Source organism: Thunnus thynnus, chromosome 24, assembly GCF_963924715.1.
Source record: "Thunnus thynnus chromosome 24, fThuThy2.1, whole genome shotgun sequence".
Taxonomy (NCBI): domain Eukaryota; kingdom Metazoa; phylum Chordata; class Actinopteri; order Scombriformes; family Scombridae; genus Thunnus; species Thunnus thynnus.
This window is the reverse complement of record NC_089540.1, coordinates 17,774,459-17,796,521: the sequence shown is the minus strand read 5'-3', so window position 1 is coordinate 17,796,521 and position 22,063 is coordinate 17,774,459. Positions and strand designations below refer to the sequence as shown.

Sequence of the window (22,063 nt, the reverse complement as noted above, 5' to 3'; positions counted from 1 at the left end):
ATCTGTCAGTTAACATGGTGAGAGCTCTTTAGTTTTTCCTTTCCCTCCTCTCTGTTGTTGCTTTGCCTCACTTTCAGCTCATCATGATTTCCCTGTGATTACCAGAAGTCCAGAATGAATCCCAGACACCTTGGCAAGATGTTTGCATCCAAACCAGCTCAGATCGATGTCTGAGAGAAGACTCAGAGGAATATTTTGGCGTCAGGGTCGAGAGGCTCGGCGGTAGCTTTCCAGCTGAAAGTGAAACCGGCAGGACCACACACATTTTGAGATCATCCATCCTTTAATGAGCGTCTGGCTGCACCAACAGGACCAAAAATTGAAGCTTTGGATGGAGATGATCTCTGTTACCCGAAATATTACTCATCAGGACTGTGACTTCTCAAACATTAATGACTGGATCAAGAAGACAGATAGAGGAAAAACAAAACATTTTGTACTTTTTCCACTATGACGCATCTCATCGCTGGTCAGATAGGAACAAAGGAATAGATTCATTATTAAATGGCAAGTACAAGTGATTACAGTTTTTCTCGATTGCGTACTCACTATAACTGAGCCTATTAACTAAACATCCCAAACCATGATGCCATCTACTAAAAGACAGATTTCCCAAAACTATAAACACTACTCCCCTGTTTTTACTCAGGTGCTCATTTATAAAGCATTCAATATCATTAACTCAAGTCATCACAGCTGGAACCCAATTAACACATAATTCCCCAGGTGGAAACACCAATCAGAACATCTGGATAAATATATAAAAAGGTCATGGGTCAGTTCACTTGCTTGAATGTGATTTCTTCCTTTATGTACAAACTGTTTTTTTTTCAATGGTTTATATTGTTAAATACATGGAAATTATTTTACTGTGTTCTACGCTCTTTATCAGTTGCATATTTTTACAGTACCTTTGCTTTTTCACTCAATTTCAGTTTATTTTACTACAATGAGGAATTAAAAATGTTTGAAAATGTATACATGTGTTGCGTCTTTATATTATGTTTATCATGTGAACCATGAGCACCGTTGTTAATTGCAGTATCAGGTTTTTACAGAAGTGTTTTGAATTGATCTCGCCAGTGTAATGGCTGTTTCATAGAGTGTGTGTGTAACAGGGTCAACTGTGCAGCATATGTATTATAATTACACAAAATTTGTAAATAGTTAAACCCCAACGTGCTACTCCTCCAGGGTCAACAGGTGGAACATTTAAGGCTCAGTTCATTGTACCCCTACGTTCACTTTTGTGGGTGCCCCCCCTATAAATGATGTCCCCCGCCTTTACCTCTCCCCTTTTGTTGTCATACTTCATGGGAGAGGTAAGCGACGTTGTGCACTCCTTTTTGAAGTTTGTTTATCAGTTTGGACTTATTGTACAGTATGGTAACAAAATTCTGTTATTTAATTTGTGTAGGATCCTGAGTTAGAGTCACAATTGACCGGAGGATATTTTCTTTTCATTTACTTCTGTCAGTTGCCGGAATAAATGGTGGCCTCCAACGAAACACTCATCTGAGCCTCTTCCTTATGACACAACGCAGAGTCAACCAGTTACATGTGTGTGTATTTGATGACTTTTGTGTGACGTCTGAAGGCAAAGTTTGGTTTAGATGTAAGATTACATGGTTCTGAGTGGAGAGTTTGGTTTGATTTTGAAGATGAGTGTACGGTTATGCATTTGAGTTTTGGGAAATGGAGCATAATTTCAAGAAATGTTTGTGGTATAGACCAGTCTTCTCATACTTATAGGTATGAATGAAATTCACAAGTGGTGCAGAGCTGTCCTCCAAGTCATAAGCAACTTTCTCAGCTGGGGTAAAACATTCATTTGACTTGAAATCATAGTGTCGTAATCTGACTGAATTTGGAGTTTATGATGCCAGAATGAATTCCTGAATTCCGCTGTGCCGTAGACATCTGTTATTGCCCAAAAACGATAACAAAAAAAAACCACATCAGTGAGCCACACTGCTACACTGGGTGACATATTCCTTCATCATGAAGAGCTTGGTCACGTTAGTTTGTTTAGAAACGGCTCCAAAGACTAAAGACTAATAACAGCAATCACATTTTCAGTCTCTGGAGAGTAGTTCTGTGTTATGACGCTACTGAGCATGTGCAGGAACGCGGTTCTGTTTACAGCTTCACTAGCTTGTTGTGCTACGAATCACAACCTCTTGACTTTGTACTGAAGATCTTTGATATATTTACAATGTAGAACAAAGTCAAGAGGTTGTGATATGTAAGCTGGTGTTCTATGAAATTGTATTGGGACTATCATTGAGAGATTTTGAGAAATATTTTGAGAGGAAAGTCATAACCTTTGAAAAAAAAACCCTCCTCTTCTCTACTCATGACATTTTATCAAAACAGTCTCATAATCTTGTAGATTCTTATTTAGAGATAACTTTTTATTTCTCTTGCCGACAAGAGAGGAAAAGTTTGTTTTGACTGAAAGTTAGAGGGTTTATTCTTCCTGTGAAGTTGATTATTTACAGCACTTTTTTAGATTAGTTGATTAATTGATTGGTTGCCAACTGTGAAAATCAATCTCTATCACTATTTTGATAATCCATTAGTTGTTTTGAGTCATTTTTAAGAAAAAAATGTCCAAATACTCTGGTTCCAGCTTCTTAAATGAGAATATTTTCTGGTTTCTTTAGTCCTCTATGACAGTAAACGGAATATCTTTGAGATGTGGACAAAACAAGATATTTGAGGACGTCACCTTGGGCTTTGGGAAACACTGAATGACATTTTTCATTATTTTCTGACATTTTATAGAACACACAATTAATCAATGAATCAAAAAATAATCGACAGATTAATCGATAATAAAAAATAATCATTGGTTGCAGCACTAATTATCTTTTTACTATTTTATCTAGTTATTATTTAAAATTTATCTTAGTTCTATTTCTTGATTTTATGATTACATTTATTATTACTTCTGTCTTATTTTCAGCTTGTCAGTCACCTGTAAAGCACTTTTTTGCACTAACCTGAAGTTTGATTAATTTACACACATCTATTTTTTTTAAACTGCATATTTGGATGTTGTATATATTGTTGAGAAACAACACAGGTGTCTGTCACACACAGAAGCATCAAAAATCACTTTTTTGTAAAGAGTGCAGTACATCTTTCCGGCCACTAGATGGAGCATTTCAATTCACTTTGATGAGGCACCTTCATCAAACTGAGTCACTGAAATCACAAAAATCAAGACCATGATGTGTCAAAAAGTGTCAAATTTATTCTTATAAAAGTGTAAGTATGCAGAATTTAAACAAATTACTTTGTAAAAAAAGATAAGCTACTAAAATTCTTCTTCTTCTACACTATTTTTAACTGTAGAAAACGGATCTTTCTTTCTTTCTTTGACCTCTAAAAGCCTTTTCAGCTTTTTTTAACTATTCTATCATCATGTCTTTCTATTTAGCAAAAAAATGTAAGAAAAATAGACAGAAATGCAGAAAAGCATCACTGAAGGCTGCATTCAAGTTGGAAAATCACCACATAAACTCTCCTGGCTTAGTGTTTACATGACGCACACACACACACACATTTCACTTAGCTGATTCAGAGCTATGTGGTGTGTTAGTCAGAGTCCAGCCTTCAACCAGTTGGTCATTGGAACAAGCTTCAATTATTACAACAACCAGGGTGGGAATTCACCGGTTAAAATGCCGGTAAATGTTTATCCGCATGTGGTAGCTTCTCCTCCTCCTTTGGCCGGAGGTTTGCTCTGCTGTGAAAGTCAGATTTGTCTGGTGGAGGAGTCACAGGAGCTGTTTGGAAAAGGTTCAGAAATCTAGAAACCAGCAGCATCGTCAGGTGGAGTTTTTCTTTTTTAAGATATGATGTCCAAGAAATTGTGAAAATACATGAAAAATTCAAGATTTGAAGCAGATTTCTTTGCAAATTGGGAGATATGTGAGATATGACACTGTTTTAAAAGGGAAGTGCAATAAAAATCTTATTCTATTATTGCTATTCTGCCAAACTAGACTTTTTCCTTTAATAGTTTGGAGTTATTTAAAGCTGCACTGGGTGTATTTTCATGAAAAATTCTGCTGTTTTAGGAAGTTCGACAAAGCTGACAAGATTTCAGGGTTCTCTGATTGCACATTTGGCGGTTACTTTTGGAAAATAACAACCCTGAAAAACATTTCCACGTCACGTTTCAAAGCTACAATGGTCCATATTTTACATGTTTTCCTCCTCTACTCCTCCTCTTTAATCTGCAGAGGTTCTTTGCTTTGAAGAGCCGTATCAGAGCGGACAGATTCATCATCGTCCTCGTCCTCATCATCGCCATAGCCGTCTGTCTCGTTGGTGACATATGAGCCTTTATGTCTGGACAGACACCACAGCAGCACAGCTAAAGCGACGATCAGCAACAGCAGCACTACACAGACGATTCCTAAAGAAGATGGAGGACAAATGAATATAATATCAATATAAATATTTAAAAAAAAGAATGTATAGTAAGATCTGAAAATCCTAAAAACCATCACATTTATCACATTTAATCACTGAAAGAAACTTTGTGGTGGTTCAAACTACAAGATGACATATTGACATCTCCACATATAAAAATGGTTGTTTTGACCTCAAATACGGAGGCTGGAGTGTGCCACTTCATCACAATTTAATTATAATCAGATAATGAACTGATATATTTAAATTAATTATTCAATTTCCATTAAGTGTTGCATTAAAAAAGTTGGTTCAAAATGTATTAATTCTATTTCCTTTAGTTTGTCTTTAAATTAACTAAAAAGGAAATTATATTTGATAATTTAATAATTTACTTCTAAAATAACTGTAAATTAATCTAATTTTTAAAAAAAATTCTGTTCATTCATATGTTTCCATATAATATCTTTTCCATCTCACTTATTGTAATTAAACACTGAAAAGGTCTATCGTTTTTTAATCATTTTTACAGCGCCACCCTCGAGCCTCCATACATGACTGGTCTCAATCCGGAAGCAACATATTTGAATATTTGAACTCCTGAACTCTATAAGATAAACCGTAATTTAGAAGACATTTATGCAGCGATCATGTGTTGAATAGTTGGAAGCGGTCCAAAATCTCTGACATCTTCAAAATAAGTTGCCATGGCAACAGTCACGGCTGCAGACAACCTTTATCTTTGACTTCATGATGAAAACTATTTAAAAACTGAGAATTCAGCTACTACTGTAATACTGAAGGTAAAAAAAATTAAACTTACCTCCAATTAAGGCTGCAAAATCTCCATTATCAGTGTGATTGCCTGTAAATAAAACACAATTAGATTAATTCATTCTTTTAAAACATCAAGTTGTTATCAAATTGTTAATTGTTAATTGTCTTGGCTCCATTTATACAAACACCTGATGACGCCAAGAAAAAGCTTTCGTTTCCAACAACATCAAATATGTCAGACTGAATTTTTAGAGAAATATGAACAGATTGGCATCATTTTAAGTATTATATAGTGTTGGAACAAGCAGAAAATGCATATTTGTTAAGTATTTTCCAACAATGTGGAAGAAACACGGTTCATTTCAGTTGAAAGAAACTTTATTTAAAGCATTTAAGATGTTAGAAAACAAAATCCTCGACTACATCCTGTATTTGCAGGAAACAGATTGATGCACTCCTCGAAAGCAGAAGTCAAATTATAAATGTTCCTGCAGAAATAGTAATGTATATCAACTTTTTTTCTTTTTTTTTTTTTAAAAAGCACTTTTCTTAACAAAGTTACAAAGCGATTTACAGAAAAAGCACAGAATTAACATATAAGGAGACACCACAGCCATGCAGTGTTAAGCTCACACAGTAAAGTCAGAGGACACATGGCAGCTCATGATCCAACCATGCATGGTATTCAAACACCCCTCCGCCTATTTTAGAGCTGCAGTGTGTGCAGAGAGGAGGTGACAACGGCTGCAAGGCTCCACTCAGAAAAACTCTGCTCATTTACACATCACAGTCTCCCAAAATGTCACAAAACATCCTACAAAACTCTTCTTCTTATGTCTAAAAACGAGAAAACTAAAACCACAGCTCTTCCATCTGATGAAATGAGAAGGTTATAAGATAATAAAAGCAAGATTATTGATAGATATTTCAAGAAAACAACATAATAAAACAGTTATTTTGGCATAAAGGGCTTAAAAAATGACATAAGAACATGATTTATCTTGAAATAAGAAGATAACAGCCCTAAAAAAATAATAAGCAGCAACCACAGCTGGTCTTGATTATTAAAGAAGTGTGTGAGTTTGTAAAAATGATAATAAAAAACATCCAGCTGCCTTCATGTCACTCTGAGATGTTTTAATAGTGATTTTGGAAGTTAAAAAGAAAACAAAACGGTGCTTTTAGGTGATTTTGTTCAGAAAACCCTTAAAGTGGTCTTTTTGTACATTTTTACTGCTGTTGTTAATATTTAAATTTTTATTTTTTTTTTGCCATGTTTTATATCTTCATTGGACAGTGACAGTTTTTAGAGGTGACAGGAAATGAGCAGAGAAAGAGACTCACATGCAACAAGTGTCCACTGCTGGAACTGAACTGCAGATGTTGTAGTTATGTGTCAAACTTTTTCATGTAAAAGACCCCCAAACTGACACAGATTAGACCAGGGACCCCTGTCTGATAACATTTTTGCTCTTAGATGTCCCCGGGATCAGTGAAGCAGCGAGGGCAACAGATATTTTGTACTTCAGTGATAAAATAAAGAAGATTGTACAGTTGTTGGCCATAAATCTGACCTGATTTAATCCTAATCTGTAATATCTTTGTACCCTTTATTAATATATTGTAATATAGTCTGGGTGAGTACATTTAACCTGAACTCTTCACGAAATGTTTGTCAGATTTTCAACAAATCTTTGCTTCCCATCGGCTTCTCTGTTTCAGGAAACTCAACATCTGACAATATATGATATGAATGTTTTCCAGATGTGAACTTTTATATAAAGATACAATTCAAGGAGGGAAATCATCCAGATTAAGGTGCGGTCACATGACGTTTCCTTTCACCAGAATTTCCCAGCAACTGGCTTCAAAAGCGATGTGATGTCATGTTTCTGATGCGGGTAATAAATAAATATTAAAAACAGACAAACTTACTGTAAACATTGTATAAAAGTAACGCTACAGTTTGCAGTCTGGTAATGTGATAATGGACTAAAAATGGTGATGAAACACATGAGAATGAGAGTCATCTAATCTTAATTTTCAAGCAGAGATTTCAGTCTGATACAGATGTTCTAACTTGTTGCTCTTTCTTAAAATCCATCAGAGCGTATTTAAAAAACACTTTAATCTAAATGTTAGAGTGCTATTTTTAGGAGTGTGAATTGTTTTGCTTATATGTGGTAGAGGTAATAAACTCATCTGGACTTTTTTCACATATTTGCATATTCAGTTTTTATTGTTAGTTGTGTCTTTGTTTAATCTGTGCATTGTTTTTCTCATATATATATTTATATAATCTAGGTAGGGTTAATCAATGAGCTCGTTGGGACTTTTTTCATACATTTGCACATTAACCTGCAAATAAACTAAAACTCAAACAAACTCAATATTTAATCTGGTGTTTTATTAAAGCTATAATATGTAACTTTTCCTCATTAAAATATCTAAAAACGACTAAACATATGTTATATATTTTGTTGAGTTGTGTACTTAAACGCACAATATGTAATTTCAGCTAAAATCCTTCTTCCGGCTAAAAGATATAGTTAAAAACCACCTAAATTTATCATGAAAATGTGGCTTAAAACTGAATAAAAGTCAATTTATAACAGTTTGTGTGGAACAACCACAACGCCGATGTATTATCTTGTATGTGTGTAAGTTACTCTTTGGTAGACGCCATTGTAGCAGACAAACACAGCGCCGCCGTATGAATCTTGTGCATAAGGCGGCGAGGAGGTATGACGCCATCGACAGGCGACCAAATGAAACGGTCTGTTACTTTGATTAAATTACAGATTTTCTCTGAGTTTGAAAATTGTTGGAAACATTTGGGATAATGTAAGAACACAACTCAACAACATATGTTGTTTTTAGACATTTTAATGTGGAATAATTACATATTACACCTTTAAAGCTATAATATGTAACTTTTCCTCATTAAAATATCTAAAAACGACTAAACCTATAATATATATTTTGTTGAGTTGTGTACTTTTTTATGATACATTTTTTTGATCTTGGTAATCTAACATCTGGATCTTACATTGTCAGAGAAACAAGCTCGGCTCGTGGCCCCTCCGGACGTCCTCTGTCCACCAAACAGTGTCGGAGAAACACTAACTTTTAACGTGAAACTGTTTTATTCAGTGTTTTTCTCGGGTCTCCTGAACGATAAACACTGAAGGAATCCTAACTGGGAGAAGCTGGTTGTTTAACAGTGAAGACAACAATTCCCATGATCCCACGCTACTTTATGACATCATCAGACGCTGTTATTTGTTGTTGTGTTGATTGAGAGACCCCTAGTGACAGAAATTACGTATTGTGCATCTAAGTTATTAAGGCAAAAACAGCAGAATAACTGCTAAAAGCTTAAAATTCAATAATCACTGACAGCATCTGATACTTTGCAATCAGACTGCAATACAACCTATTCAAAATTAAATTATTTATGTATCAGAAAGTGTCAGAAATCAGGACACTTTCTCTTAATTCTGACTTTTTGGGTCACTCTTGTTCTCAAATCCATATTTTTTGACCTAAGCAGAGAGCTCATAGTTAAGTTTAATGTGCAAAAAAAAAAGTGCCTTATAAACGGGAAATAAAAATGAAATTCAGTCACAGCTCTGGCCCTGTTTGGCCCCGTTTGGCCCTGCTGTGGAAACCAGGGCCAGCGGGTATCAGTGTGTCGGCTCTTATCTCCACGGCGACAGACCCTGGAGGCGTCACACTCGCTCCTTCCCATGCTCCTCTCTGACATCAGGCTGATAAGACACTCCCTGCTAAACACACACACACACCTCGGCTGTGTGTTAACATCCTGCTAAGATTAGCCCAGACTGTTTTTGATCACGTGTCAATTACAGAATTGATCAATACTACACTGCAACAGCTGCAACGATTAGTCTATTAGTCAGTCGACTAAATTAATCACCAAATATTTTGATAATTGATTAATTGTTCTGAGTATTTTTTTAAGAAACAAATGTAGAAATTCTTTGGTTACAACTTCTTAATTTGGATTTTTTTTTGTTTTTTTTAGTCCTCTATGACAAAACAAGACATTTCAAGTCTATTTAAAAGAACAAACAACTTGATTAATTGAGAAAGTAACTGACAGATTAATTGGAAATTGTTAGTTGCAGCCCTAAAACAGTTTCTTCCACACAATCTAAAAATATAATCAAAAGATTTCATCTTTCCGCTACGCAAATCCAAAAATATTAGTATCTGTACTGAACTTGGGTCTGCAATCAATAACAGAGACAATTAGGCAAATATATATATATAGATAAACTATAAATGGATAAATATTCAAATGTCAAAGTTGAAAACAAAACAATTACACAACATGAAGATTTCTGCAGACAGAGAAAGGTGCAGACTGGAGCTACAACTTATTGTACTGAAGCTTTTTACAATATAAATCATATTTGACACCACAAGGTATCATCAGGCAGCAAATTCACAATATTTTGCACTATCACACTCATGCCAATGTTCAATTCTGATCTCACAATTTTATATTTGTTCAGTAAATTATTCTAAAACGTTATTTTTCCTCACTACAGCTCTTCCATAAATCCACCCATTTAACTGAAATACAATGATTTTTAACATTAATCCTCACAATTTGTTTTTTAAACATGTAATTTTCTTTTGGGTACTTTCAGGTAATTTGAGGTCATTGATTTTTATCTCCATACATGATTTGAACCATTTTAACTTGTGGAAAACAGTAGTTTTCTTTTTTTTTTGTTGTAATTGTTGTGTAGTTCTAGTTTGCATTTGTGGTTAATCAAGTTGACAGATTTGACTAACCCTGTCTCCTAAACTACAGTTAATTTACAGCTAATTTGTTTTGTCAAGTACATTTTTTTAGGGAAATGAGTCGAGTAAAGGAAGTGTATGTGTTTTTTATACTGCATGCATGTCGTGTCATACAAAGTGAAGAGACTGAAACCGGGGTTGTTATTAAGTTTAGACAACAAATGCACATTTCAGGCAAATGTAAACTCGTCCAGTCTCGTGCTTCAAATCATTGTTGAGTTTTTCAGTATTTCATCGAGAGCGCAGTGTTTCCTGAAACTTAACCAAGTACTGTGAATGTCTTAATATAACCATAAAAAAGTTTTTATCATGCTTTGGTAGCTATGATGCCAACATTTTGCAGATATGTTTTGTATGAACATTTTGCAACATTGAGATGTTATTTCATTAAGTTAACAAAAAACATAAAGCAGGTGGCATCATGTTTTTGCAAAAACATATATATATGCTGTATTATACAAATATAATTTCTAGAAGAAAATGTTTATTTCACGGTTTTTACATCCACAAATCAAAATTCAAACCGCTTTTCTCCAGAATAATCCCAAACTGGAAGTGGAAAGTAGTAGACAATAGTTCTCGTTAATTTTTTTTCAACTCTCTTACAGGACTCACATGACCACATTCCTGCACGTACCAATTACTAACATCTCCGTCGTGACCTCTGGAAGATGAGTCTCGGTTTGTGAGGGATGTTCAGTTGCCGGGGTAGGTGTGAGGGGAGGAAGAGGAATCGTGATAGCTTCCATGTTTACGTCAACCTGAGCAGATAAAAAAAACAAGACATGCTGCTGATCAGATATGTATAAAAACTAGGGGACATGCAGGAATGAATAAAAAAATCTTAGTTTGTCTTTCGCAATGGATTTAGCGGATATTCCAGAAATAAATTAATGGATACATGAATAATTGTATCAAAACAACAATAAAACCGTTCACTGTGATGGATTAAGTCTCTCCAAAATGTTCTTATAGAAGTGATCTACAGTAAAAACCAATGCTTTGAACTGGCTGCATGTTGAAGGAAAAGATCTGCAGTGATGTAAAGTTTGTAGAATTGGTAGTAAGTGGAGATTAAATATACATAATCCTTTAAATGTTAAAGTGGATAAGCAGCTCCAAACATGTCCAACAAGATTAATTCTTTCTTGCAAAAATTTAAGGAATAATGGACTTTTAAAAAGACAGCAGGAAACTTAAAGACACCATGTGGAGGTTTTTTTTTTAACCTCTAGTAGCTCTATTGAGCAGTTTTTCTTTTTTAAATGAGTGGATCACCAGTTTGTTTGTTGTGTTTGTATTCTGTGTGGTGACTTGATACACATTCCTACCAACGCTATACACAGAAACGCAACAACAAAGGCAGAGAAGAAGAAGACTGCAAGCTAGTAAACACGGATGTAAACACTGTAAACTTTTCTCGGCTTTACAAATATTTTATGAGAAAGACACTTTTGTTGTGGTGTGTTCAGACAGAATATGAAGTAATTTTTCTTTCTTTCTGTTAATTTCTTGATGAAGCACATTCATTGCGTCTAACTGTGTTTTTTAATTGACTTTGTAATGTAATCACACTACGTCTAAAATTCAGTTTGCATTCTGTCTGAACACACAGTTAGACCAACATACCATGTGGTTTGGTGATTAACTCTATCCACAGGTTGCTTTTAAGTCTACAGACTCTCTATAAAGCATTGAAGTAAAAATTCAGCAAATTTTCTCCAAAATTTATGAGAAAAATTTGATGGAAGTTTAGAGGGAAAAAACATTTTCAAAGCTGATTTGCTTTTCCCAAAAAAAAAAAAAGCATGCTCGTAGACCCGCCCCTTAGAAATCAGATTGTTAATGAGCGCAGAGAAACTTTCCACTTTCAGCGGATGAATGTGAAAACAAACTCTGCACATACATCATCCTGCACAGTGAAGCTCAAACATTCAACTGTAGGAACGAGAGAAAAAACGTATTTTGGAGCGGAGCGGGATTTAACTGTACTAGCTTGCTTCTTCTTCTTCTTTCCTGCCTTTGCTGGCACATTTCTATGTTTCTTGGTGCATTGCCGCCACCTGTAAGTCAGTGGTAGAGCCCGTCCTCCCAAGAAAAATAACACTATAGGTTGTAATATCAGTCGCCAAAAACGACCGATAGTTAGGTTTGAGGCCATCTAGCGGCTGTAGTAATTAAGTTCAGATGACGTCTATATAAGGTGAAGAATTTCCATATTCAGAGGTGGTGGGTTGGGTGGAAGGTTAGATCCTAACTGAGACCGTTGTTCACTTCCTGTTTCCAACTGCAAGTCAGGACAGTTTTTTAAAAACTGTAACTACGATTGTTGTGGTGTTTACTGTAAGGAAGTAGTAACTTTAAACCACATCACGTTTCCAGTGATCACTTTAATACCAAACCATGATCTTTCCCTAAACCTAACCAAGTTGTTTTTGTGCCTAAACCTAACCAGACCTGAACCACAGTGTTGTCACACCATAAAACATAATTATTTTTTAACAGCGATGAGTAACAATTTTGGAAAGCACAGACAATGATGTCCTGCCGATTTCTGCTGACAGAGGCGCCAGATTAGAAAACGTTCCTATGTGTTGCTCTGGGGTGTGATCAAACAAACTTGAGGACTTGTTGTAGAAGAATAGCGTGAAATAATTGGCAACAGCAACTGTGTATTGCATCCAGTGTCATCGTGTTCATGCTCGAAACAAACAAAACGGGGACCCACTCATAAAAAAACATCTCTATAGCACTACTAGAAGTCAGAAACTGCACAGGGAACCTTCAGTTTTTCACACTCTGAATCATGAACTCGAGGGAATGGATTTAAAGTGTCAGTGTTTGTCTGTATAACAAGAGTCATGTTTCACAAAACTATCTGTGAGCTGCAGAGCATTAAGGTAAAACAGAGAAATGTTGTTGTTATTTATTATTATATAGGAATGTAGCAGAAGTGTATTTGTACATACAAAGTTTATGAAACAAATATATGCAGAACACGCATGTAAAGTTATATTTAACCAGGATATGTGACGTTATCAGCATCATTCCAGACAGTCTTGGTTGATTACTAAAGATAACATGGTGCAACAACTTAGTTTGGATGCTACATTATAAAAAATTAAAAAAATATATAAAAAATATATGAAAAGCAAAACAAAACTCACCAGTTCTGAGAGTCTGCAGGCAGATCTTCATTCGCAAAGAACAAGAAGAAGAAGAAATACAACAGAGCGTATGCTGGACAACACACACACACTCACACACACACACACACACACACACACATACACAGATGGGTGTGGTGTCAGTCCCCAGGGTCGGGATCTGTTCCCCCTCCGGCCAATAGCGAAGCAGACTCCACCTCTCTGGTGCTAAACAGCCTGCAGATGTCTGAAACTGTGCAGCTGACAACGCCTCTTACATCATCTGTTAACACACACACACCCACACACACACACACACACACACACACACTGGATTTCCGAAGTGGTGGAATAAGTACTCCTTTAGTTAAGTAAAAGTACCAATACTACAATGTAAAAATACTCTGTTGCAAGTAAAAGTCCTGCATGAAAAACCTACTACAGTAAAAGTACAGCTTATTATAGTTTCAGTATTGCAGTAAAAGTAGTGGTTTAGTCCCTCTGACTGATATATTATTATATTTGACTGAAGCATCAGTGTGTCTTTCGAGGTATATTTATTAAAAGTAAGTGTGGGAAAGTACAAATAGATACCTTGCACAAGTTACATTTTTCCTATTAACCCAACCCTAAGAACCCTGCTGACATACGGCAAACACAAGCGTACAACTCAAACCTACACAAGCAGATAAATATTAATCCACAAATAACAATGATCAAAAAGGTTGTATATGAAAGTTGCCAACAGAAATGTAATTAAAAGAAAGACCCAGAGCAAAAGGAACTTGCAGTCAAGTAATAATAGTAATCTCAGGTTTCTCTAAAAAGGATAGGAAAGGGCCCCATACTCTATATAGAACTTATTCACTGACCTTTCAGTGGAATAACTCATTTTTTCAAGTTTCTAACATAGCATAATGTCCCTAATCCAGTGAGAGTGAGAGGGAGGGACAGTGTCTCTCCATTTGAGTAGTACGGTGCATTTTAATCACCAGTAAGGAAGTGAAGGATTGTAAGATTTCAGAGAGAGTTTGGAACACTAATTTCCAAAATTCAGCCAGGCAATGGCATGACCAGAACATATGAGGAAGTGAGGCAGGGGCACATTTACATCTGTCACAAATACCATCTACCTCGGAGTTAATTTTAGCTAGTTTTGTTTTGGAAATATGAATACGATGTACCACTTTAAACTGTATAAGTGCATGACGCACACAAATAGAAAAGGAATGTGTGTATATATATATATATATATATATATATATATATATATACATATATAAGAACAAGCTCTCAAATGTCATCTTCCCATGCAGTTCTAATTTGAAATGGAAGAATATAGAGTTGACCGGCGACCCAGACAGTTGTAAGCGGCTTTAGCATCATCCAGTAATGAATAAAAGCAAGTGGCACAATTTGGCCACTTGGAGACGTTTTGGAGAGGTTTGGGGACACCAATGACACCACAAACTAAAAACTTCATAAATCCGATAAGGTTAGGTCTAGTGGTCTAGAATTTTATACAGGCGTGGTTGACAGGATGTAGAAGGGACGTGGTGATTTGCATAGTTCTGGCATGAAGTTTGTCCTAGTTACTTTTATTCATATATGACTCATTTTGACACCCTTTTTTGAGTCATATTTGAACTGATGTAGATTTGCTTTTGTTTTAGCCACATGCTAAATATCCAGAAACTAGAAGATGTAACCTTATACATGCATTTTGGCCTCACAGTTCTTCTGTTATAAGCTTTTCCATTGGGGTATGTTAAGAGGCTACAGACAAAAATGTATCTATAGGGTTGTACGGGGGGGGGGTTCTGGGAACTGGGGTATAAGACGTTGCACAAAATGACTGACTTGTAAGTATTTAAAATACTAGTAGTTAGTTGTGAGAAAGATGCGAAACAATTATTAATACAAACTAAACATTTCAAGCCCTTATTATGGAAAAACCAGTATGAGCTGTCAAGAGTGGATGGAACAAACAAGTGGTTTCCTGCAATTGGACTATGAAGAGAGGAAGCCTGAGAACCAAAGTTCTTCTGACATTGGATGAAATTGGCAGGGCCTGACTAATTACTGGAAGGCCTTTTGTGTGTCTGAGGTGGAGGTAAGTGCTGCAATCAGAAGTTCTGATACACAAATCTGTTTTCAGTTTCTGGACTTTTTCTCTAAATATTGGATCATTTGAACATTTATTGAAATGAAAGCATGTGAGAATCATTACTCGGTGGAGCTGTTAACAACTCATAGACATCTGAAATGTGACCCCGACTACACACTGCTTTTTGTAAGACGTCAAAAGCCAAAAAGGTTGGAAACCACTGGTTTCATCTTTAATAATGCTCCCAATGGGAAAATCATCCAATGATTTCATCTTTTTTCACTGCTACACAGATGATACTCAGATCCACCTCCCCCTCAATTCCCAAAATCAGGCCAAAGTAACCAAATTACAAAACTGTCTCCAAGACGTCAAAGACTGGTAAACTCATAACTTCCTTCAGTTAAATGAGGACAAGACAGAGATCATACTCTTTTGCCCCCCACATCATAGCACTGTTACTGCTCAGAACCTCAATCACCTTCCCGCCTACATCAGACCTCACGCTAAGAAGCTGGATGTTATATTTGATAGCAATCTAAATTTCAACAGGCAGGTAAATTCTGTTCTTCTAACTCAGAATCATCTCCAGAATTAGGCACTTCCTCTCACCCTCTGACCTAGATCCAACACCCTTTACCTAGGCATCTCTAAGGCTATCATTTCCTGTTTACAACTAATCCAAAACGCTGCTGCCCGGTCATTAACAAGGTCCAAGAAACGAGACCACATCAACCCTATCCTTGCATCCTGACACTGGCTTCATTTCAGGATAAATTTTAAAAAATCCTCTAATTGTTAATAAATCTCTTCATGGTCTCACCCCTACATATATCTCAGAGCTTCTCACCCCTTACAGCACCAGCAGACCCTTCAGATCCTCCCACCGTGGCATGTTGGCTGTGCCCCGTTCATGGAAAACAAAGGTCTGGAACAGGGCTTTATCTGTAGTGGCTCTAGAACAGCCTGCTGGAGGCCATTTGACAGGCTGAGTCTGTTGGTGCTTTTAAGATGCACTTTAAGACCCACTTTTATTCTCTGGCTTTTAATTGTATTTAATCTGTTTTTATTTCTACTTGATTTCTTGGGTTTTAAAGTGGATTTAAACTTGTTTCTACATCTGTTAAACACATATATGTCCATGGTACAAAACCTGTTTGCGTTTTAAAGTGCTCTACAAATAAAATAAACTTTAAACTAAGTAAATGTTTCTTTCCACCGCTGCTCGTAGGCCTAGTCGGTGAACTACTGACTAACTAACTACTGCACCAGCTAACGGATGATGATCATAGTGATCATGAACTGTGCATAAAAGTGATGCTACAATTTGTAGTCTGGTAGTGTAATAATATACTAAAAAATGATGAGTAATAACCTCTCTATTTCCAAACACAGAGAAGCAGTATTTCCATTGGCCGACTGAGCAAATCCGCCAGCTCAAAGTTGAACAAAAGTGAACTCTGACCTTCAAATCCACCGGAGTCGACAGGACATTGCAACGAAACAAATGCTTGAATTTTTCCTTCGGACGGGTTTCAGTTGAAGTGAATGGGAAACGGAGCGAATGTATGACGGAAATATGATGTGACCACACCTTTAGGCTCAGTCTTCCTACAGGTGAGTCTAATCATCCTGTTAATTAGGTCTAGTTCAGTACTTTTACTTACCTCACTTCTGATTGATTGAGCTGCAAATCAGTCAAAAGATTAGAAAACAATCCACTGTTTCCTTTTAGTTTTTAGTCATTTTAAGTTTCAAACTCATAATATTAGAGCTGTAATATGGAGTTACAGCTACAGTTTTGTGTCACATAACAAAGACTAATGAGGGAAAATCACATCACCTTGCATATAACCTGAAGGGTTCCATGTCTATATGTGTATCTTTGTAGGAAAGATGATAAAAAATTAGATTAGTGCAAGAAAATACCGTCTCTCTTGTCTTTTTGGGAGTTCAGAGTTTCACATAAATCCTAATTTCTTCAATTTTGTGAGTTCTGTAATCACCAACCACGAAAAACCTGAAGCCCAGTGTAGAAATGAGACATTTTAAGCAACAGAAAAAGAAGCATTTTAATCACAAAATATGTTATCTCTAATCTATAACTGCTTCCATCATTAAAATCTCAGATGCAGAGTCACATATTGATAATTTATTTCATTTCATATAACCAACAAAAACCAGTGCCCCCAACATTTCATAATACACATTGTCACAACATTGCAGACAAACTGTCCCACATATTTTTTACCGTTTTGTCTCATTTATATTTTTCTTTGCATGAAGAGAAGAGTTACAAACTAAATGTTTTATTCTAACAGCTTCGTTCAGATTGTTTGACAGTTTCTACTGCGCTGAATATAAACTCTAACAGGATCAAACCTGCAGCAGAAGCAGGGAAGGAAACTATATACCAACATTTCATCATTATTTTAGCAGCCAATTAGCAATTTTGAATATATTATAACTCATAATAATGATTTACTAGCCACTTAAATGTTAGCAACTAGCAAACAAGAGTTAAGCCCAGTGGTTTTTTTGTTTTTTTTTACAGCATCAAAAAATGTGTCACATCCAAATTTTACCAGTAAGATGTTTTTGTTATGAACAGATAGATAATGACTCCAAACGATGGTTGGCTTTCTAGCAAACTGGCTGCTAAAGCATTTTACAAGCCAATTAAACGATTGTAACTTCAAGACACAACACATCATTTTTTAAATTTAATAGTCAACTAGATTTTTAAAAATGTTGTCAATTGTACACCTGAATCTAACGAAGTGTCTTCTAGAGTAGAAAATACTCACAGGCCATTTTGAAACTTTTACAAGCCAAATGTCAAAATGTTTTAAAAGGTTACTAGTCATTTTCAACGTTTGAACACAGTTCTTCCAACGTGGCTATATGAGTTAACTTGTTAGCCACATTCATAATTTTTCATATATAAAATCTCAAAAAGAATGATTGGTGGCTGCTTGACTGATTAATGGCCACATTTGAAATCTATCAGCCACAATCTAACAGTTTTTAGAAAATGTTCCCGTTCCCGTTTTAAGAGAAGAACCTCAAATTAATGACTAAAAACTTGGCATAAATCTAGTCAACATTTTCCAAAATTTACCCGCCAGTTTGATTTTTAGGATTTAGTCAGAAAGCGGCTGTACAGAAACAGAAACTTACTCGCCAATTTCTGCAGCAAGCTTCTAAAAATCTGTTTGACTTGCCAAAATGTTGTTAAAGCTGTTCAACTATTTACTTTACTTTTATTTTAAAAATCAGTGGCTAGTTTTGTTAAAACTTTGTGGCCACACCAAAATCTCAGAGCTGTTTTTTAGACTTTACAAGCCACCTAGAAAAGGACAGAATCTCTAAAACATGTTAGATTTCAGTCAAAATGACAAACTAACTGGACTAGTTGGCAGCCAGCAGCCAAACTTTACCAGCAATGTTTTGGCTGCTGGCTGCAGTTTCCCACCCTGCGCTGCTCTCACGGCATCGACAGGTTGTGTGTTGCTAGGCTTCTGCTTCTTTATAATTTACTGTAGCTCCCTCCTTCTTTGTCCTCCCTCCTCCTTACTCGTCCTCGTGCTCAAAGAACTCATGGCAACAGACGGTAACCATAGAGATGAATGTCATGAACTCCTGGAAGTCACACTCGGCGTCGCCGTCCGTGTCCAGGCTTTCCATCAGGCCGTCCAGCGTGGCCTGGTCTTTCACATGCTGCAGGGAGGACAGAAAGTTCACATCAGGACATCAACAAAGATGACTTTCTACTTTTCCTACACTGCATTTTTAGACTTCCTCTCTTATCTTTCGCCCTTGCTTCTTTCATTCTTTCTCAACTTCATTTATTCCTTTCCTTCCTTCTTCAACTGTTTAGAAAAGACAGACCTGAAATGGGGATTTAAAGTTTTACCTTACAGCAAAACTTAACTCAGTATTTCCACTGATTTAGTTGTTTTTACTAAAGTCAGGATATGAGTACTGGTCTTTTCAACTACAGTACTTTCGCAGTAGATCTATGTTCCTTTTGCTCCAATTTAATACCAGTGCACCAGTGGGGAAGGGGAAATATTGTGGAGTAGCTCAGTTAATTTGATAACATACAATTTACAATTTCATTTAGAAAATATATCCACATATTGAATCAGCTATAACAGCTGAACGATGCTGCAATTAAGAGTAAATGATAAATAGTTGGCAAAAGTTATGTAAAAATGATGAATACATGGTGGAAATAGTGAGCTAAAAGTATTAACAGTTGAAAAAGATAGCTAAAAGTAACCAATAAACAGATTAAATAGTTTTAATTAATGCACAAATGGTTGAAATAGTTAAAAGTTAATAAACTATCAAAATAATTCTCAAAATAAACAGTTGAAACAGTTAGCTAAATGTTATGTATAAATGGTTTAATATCCAGCTTCTGCCACTTGAACGTGACAAATGTAAACTGACATAAAAACTGACAGTTAAACTCTATGAAAACATCTATTATATAATGAACACATTTGGAAAATGATGAGTCTGTGTTGATAAATGGGGTACTTAAGTTCATCTGACAGGACTGTGGGTGCGAGTCTGACAAATAAAGGTCGGCACTGTTCTACTCTGTCAGTATTTTCTCCTGAGGTCGACATCTCTTTGTGCTGAGTTTGTGTCTCACCGCCATCAGATCTGGCAGCTCGTCATGAAGCAGATCCTTCAGCTCGCTCTTCTTCAGTTTGTGCTTGTCGCCTTCTCTCTCTGAATACTTCTGAAACACTGCAATGATGGTCGCCATTGAAGTCTCCAGGTCAGTCATCGTCATCTGCAGGCTTTTCACCTATTCAGTAAAAAATACATGAATACTTAAAGTATTGATAGTACAGTATCTGATATATTTTAACACAGCAGAAAGAACTTTGCTTTGGACTTTTATCATATGCTGATGAGAACATGATAAAAAGTCATTTCTTTAAACAAAGACAGATGATGAAACAATCAGTATGTCAATTTTTTATTATTTAAAATTAATCACTAATATTCAAATTCTTATTAGATGCATTAGAAATAACAGTACTGCCTATTTGAATACAAATCAGATTAATAAAAAGACAAAACAAGATATTTCTATTTTTGCATCTTTACCATTCAGTAAAAGTATATGAAACCACTGCAACAGTGCATGCTTGAAAATACAAAATACTTGATATATAGTATTAAAAATGAGAAATAAAGCACAGATTTTAGTTGAAACTGATGTTTATTTACATTGTTGTTCCCTGAAATTGCATTTTTAAAAAGCTTTTCTTCTTGTAGCTCATATTTTAAGAAGTAACTAAGCTTATGCATGAATATTTATCCAGGCAAAAAAAAAAAAGACTGTTGACGGTAAACTTACCTCAGCGTGAGTCTGGACAGAAGATGTTTGTTGTGAATCCAGAGAGTGGAGGCTGAGGATGAACAGCAGACTTTATACTGGGGCAGTTTGGTGGGAGGGTGCAGAGCTGAGGTCAGCCGGCCTGTCAGTCAAACCGCTGACCAATCCCGTCTGTCCACCTCCCCTCACTCCACTGCAGCCCTGCACTAACCAGCAATGATGGGGCATATCTGGCCCTCACACTTTTATTTTAACACAAACTACTCTCCCTTCAGCAATGCAGAATCTGCTTCACATCTTTATGCTCACACTGTACGGATCAATCGATCAGCCACAAAACCTTTGGTCGCTGTTGTGCAGTGACTTTTCCAGTAAAGTTTATTCGAACAAGGCGACTGCATCCTCAAGAATGCTGACAAAAAGAGAGAAAGGCAGCATTACTTTGTGCAATTCTACTATGAATGTAAAGTAAGAAAGTTGCAGACAATAAACCGTTCAGTTTTCAGTCCAGACTACAGTTTTACCCACAACATGTATTAGCAGTTTCTCCATAAATATTAAAACAAACTCTCTACAGTTTTAAATGCATCTTTTGTCAGCAGCCATGTAGGAGATCAGACTGTGGAACTGTGAAGTGCAGGACAGCCGTCCAAACTTTCTGACCTGCCAGAAATCCAACTGATCATGTGACAGTCAGGGGCCAGTTTCAATGAAGCGGTTCACGAGCACCGCTTACACACAGATAGTAAATGGTGCCACTGTCCCGTTTCACAAATGATCGTCAACTCTCAAATTGCAGATAAACTTGCGAGTCCTACAGTCCTCTTGCATGTCTCTGCACAGGTTGCGAGTATTGTGATTCTTTTGTTTAGTTAAATGTGTTAAAATTAACACGAGAAGAAATAAGAACGAAAAGTCGTAGCTTTGCATGTTGTAAATTTGGTGAAACGGGCCCCTTGATCGCTGATCTTTCACGTAGTTAATCACGGTCACCTCAAGCTGCTCGTCCAACAACAATCGATCTGGCAGAAATTCGGCCTGATTGTAAAATTAGTTGATGGCGACCAATTCGTGGTTAAAATCGGTAAAGTGTCTGCCCAGTTTAACATGCTGGAGATAACGGCTCTCCTGATTAACGTCCTATGTCCTCTTATATGTTGTGTTTGTGTTTTTACCCTCTACTGCAAATCAAATTTCTCCTCAAGGGACAATAAAGATCATAACCGCTGTGTGATGCTACGAATATGACAAAAAATACTGAAGCTAAGCTACTACGCATTGGCTTCACTGGGATGTCACTGTTGCAGTTTGATTAATAGTTGATAGACATACATTTCTGTTATATTTCGGAGTTGTTTTGTCGACATTTTTTGTATTTTACAGGCATAAATAGATGTTTTCAGCTTGTTT

The 22,063-nt window shown here is 36.2% G+C and overlaps 2 protein-coding genes across 2 annotated transcripts; both read right to left on the bottom strand.

Annotated features, from left to right (window-relative positions):
* Positions 1-3,237: 3,237 nt before the first annotated feature.
* LOC137177382 (glycophorin-C-like) lies at positions 3,238-16,864 on the bottom strand. The gene is made up of 5 exons (XM_067583657.1): positions 16,757-16,864; positions 13,206-13,467; positions 10,676-10,799; positions 5,249-5,290; positions 3,238-4,429 (listed from the first exon to the last, which is right to left on the bottom strand). Exons 3-5 carry the CDS (start codon positions 10,785-10,787, stop codon positions 4,230-4,232), a joined length of 354 nt encoding a protein of 117 aa, XP_067439758.1. The 5' UTR covers positions 10,788-10,799; positions 13,206-13,467; positions 16,757-16,864; the 3' UTR covers positions 3,238-4,229.
* A 564-nt stretch (positions 16,865-17,428) lies between these two features.
* s100b (S100 calcium binding protein, beta (neural)) lies at positions 17,429-20,760 on the bottom strand. Its single transcript, XM_067583658.1, has 3 exons — positions 20,675-20,760; positions 19,958-20,116; positions 17,429-19,011 (listed from the first exon to the last, which is right to left on the bottom strand). Exons 2-3 carry the CDS (start codon positions 20,099-20,101, stop codon positions 18,865-18,867), a joined length of 291 nt encoding a protein of 96 aa, XP_067439759.1. The 5' UTR covers positions 20,102-20,116; positions 20,675-20,760; the 3' UTR covers positions 17,429-18,864.
* Positions 20,761-22,063: the final 1,303 nt, after the last annotated feature.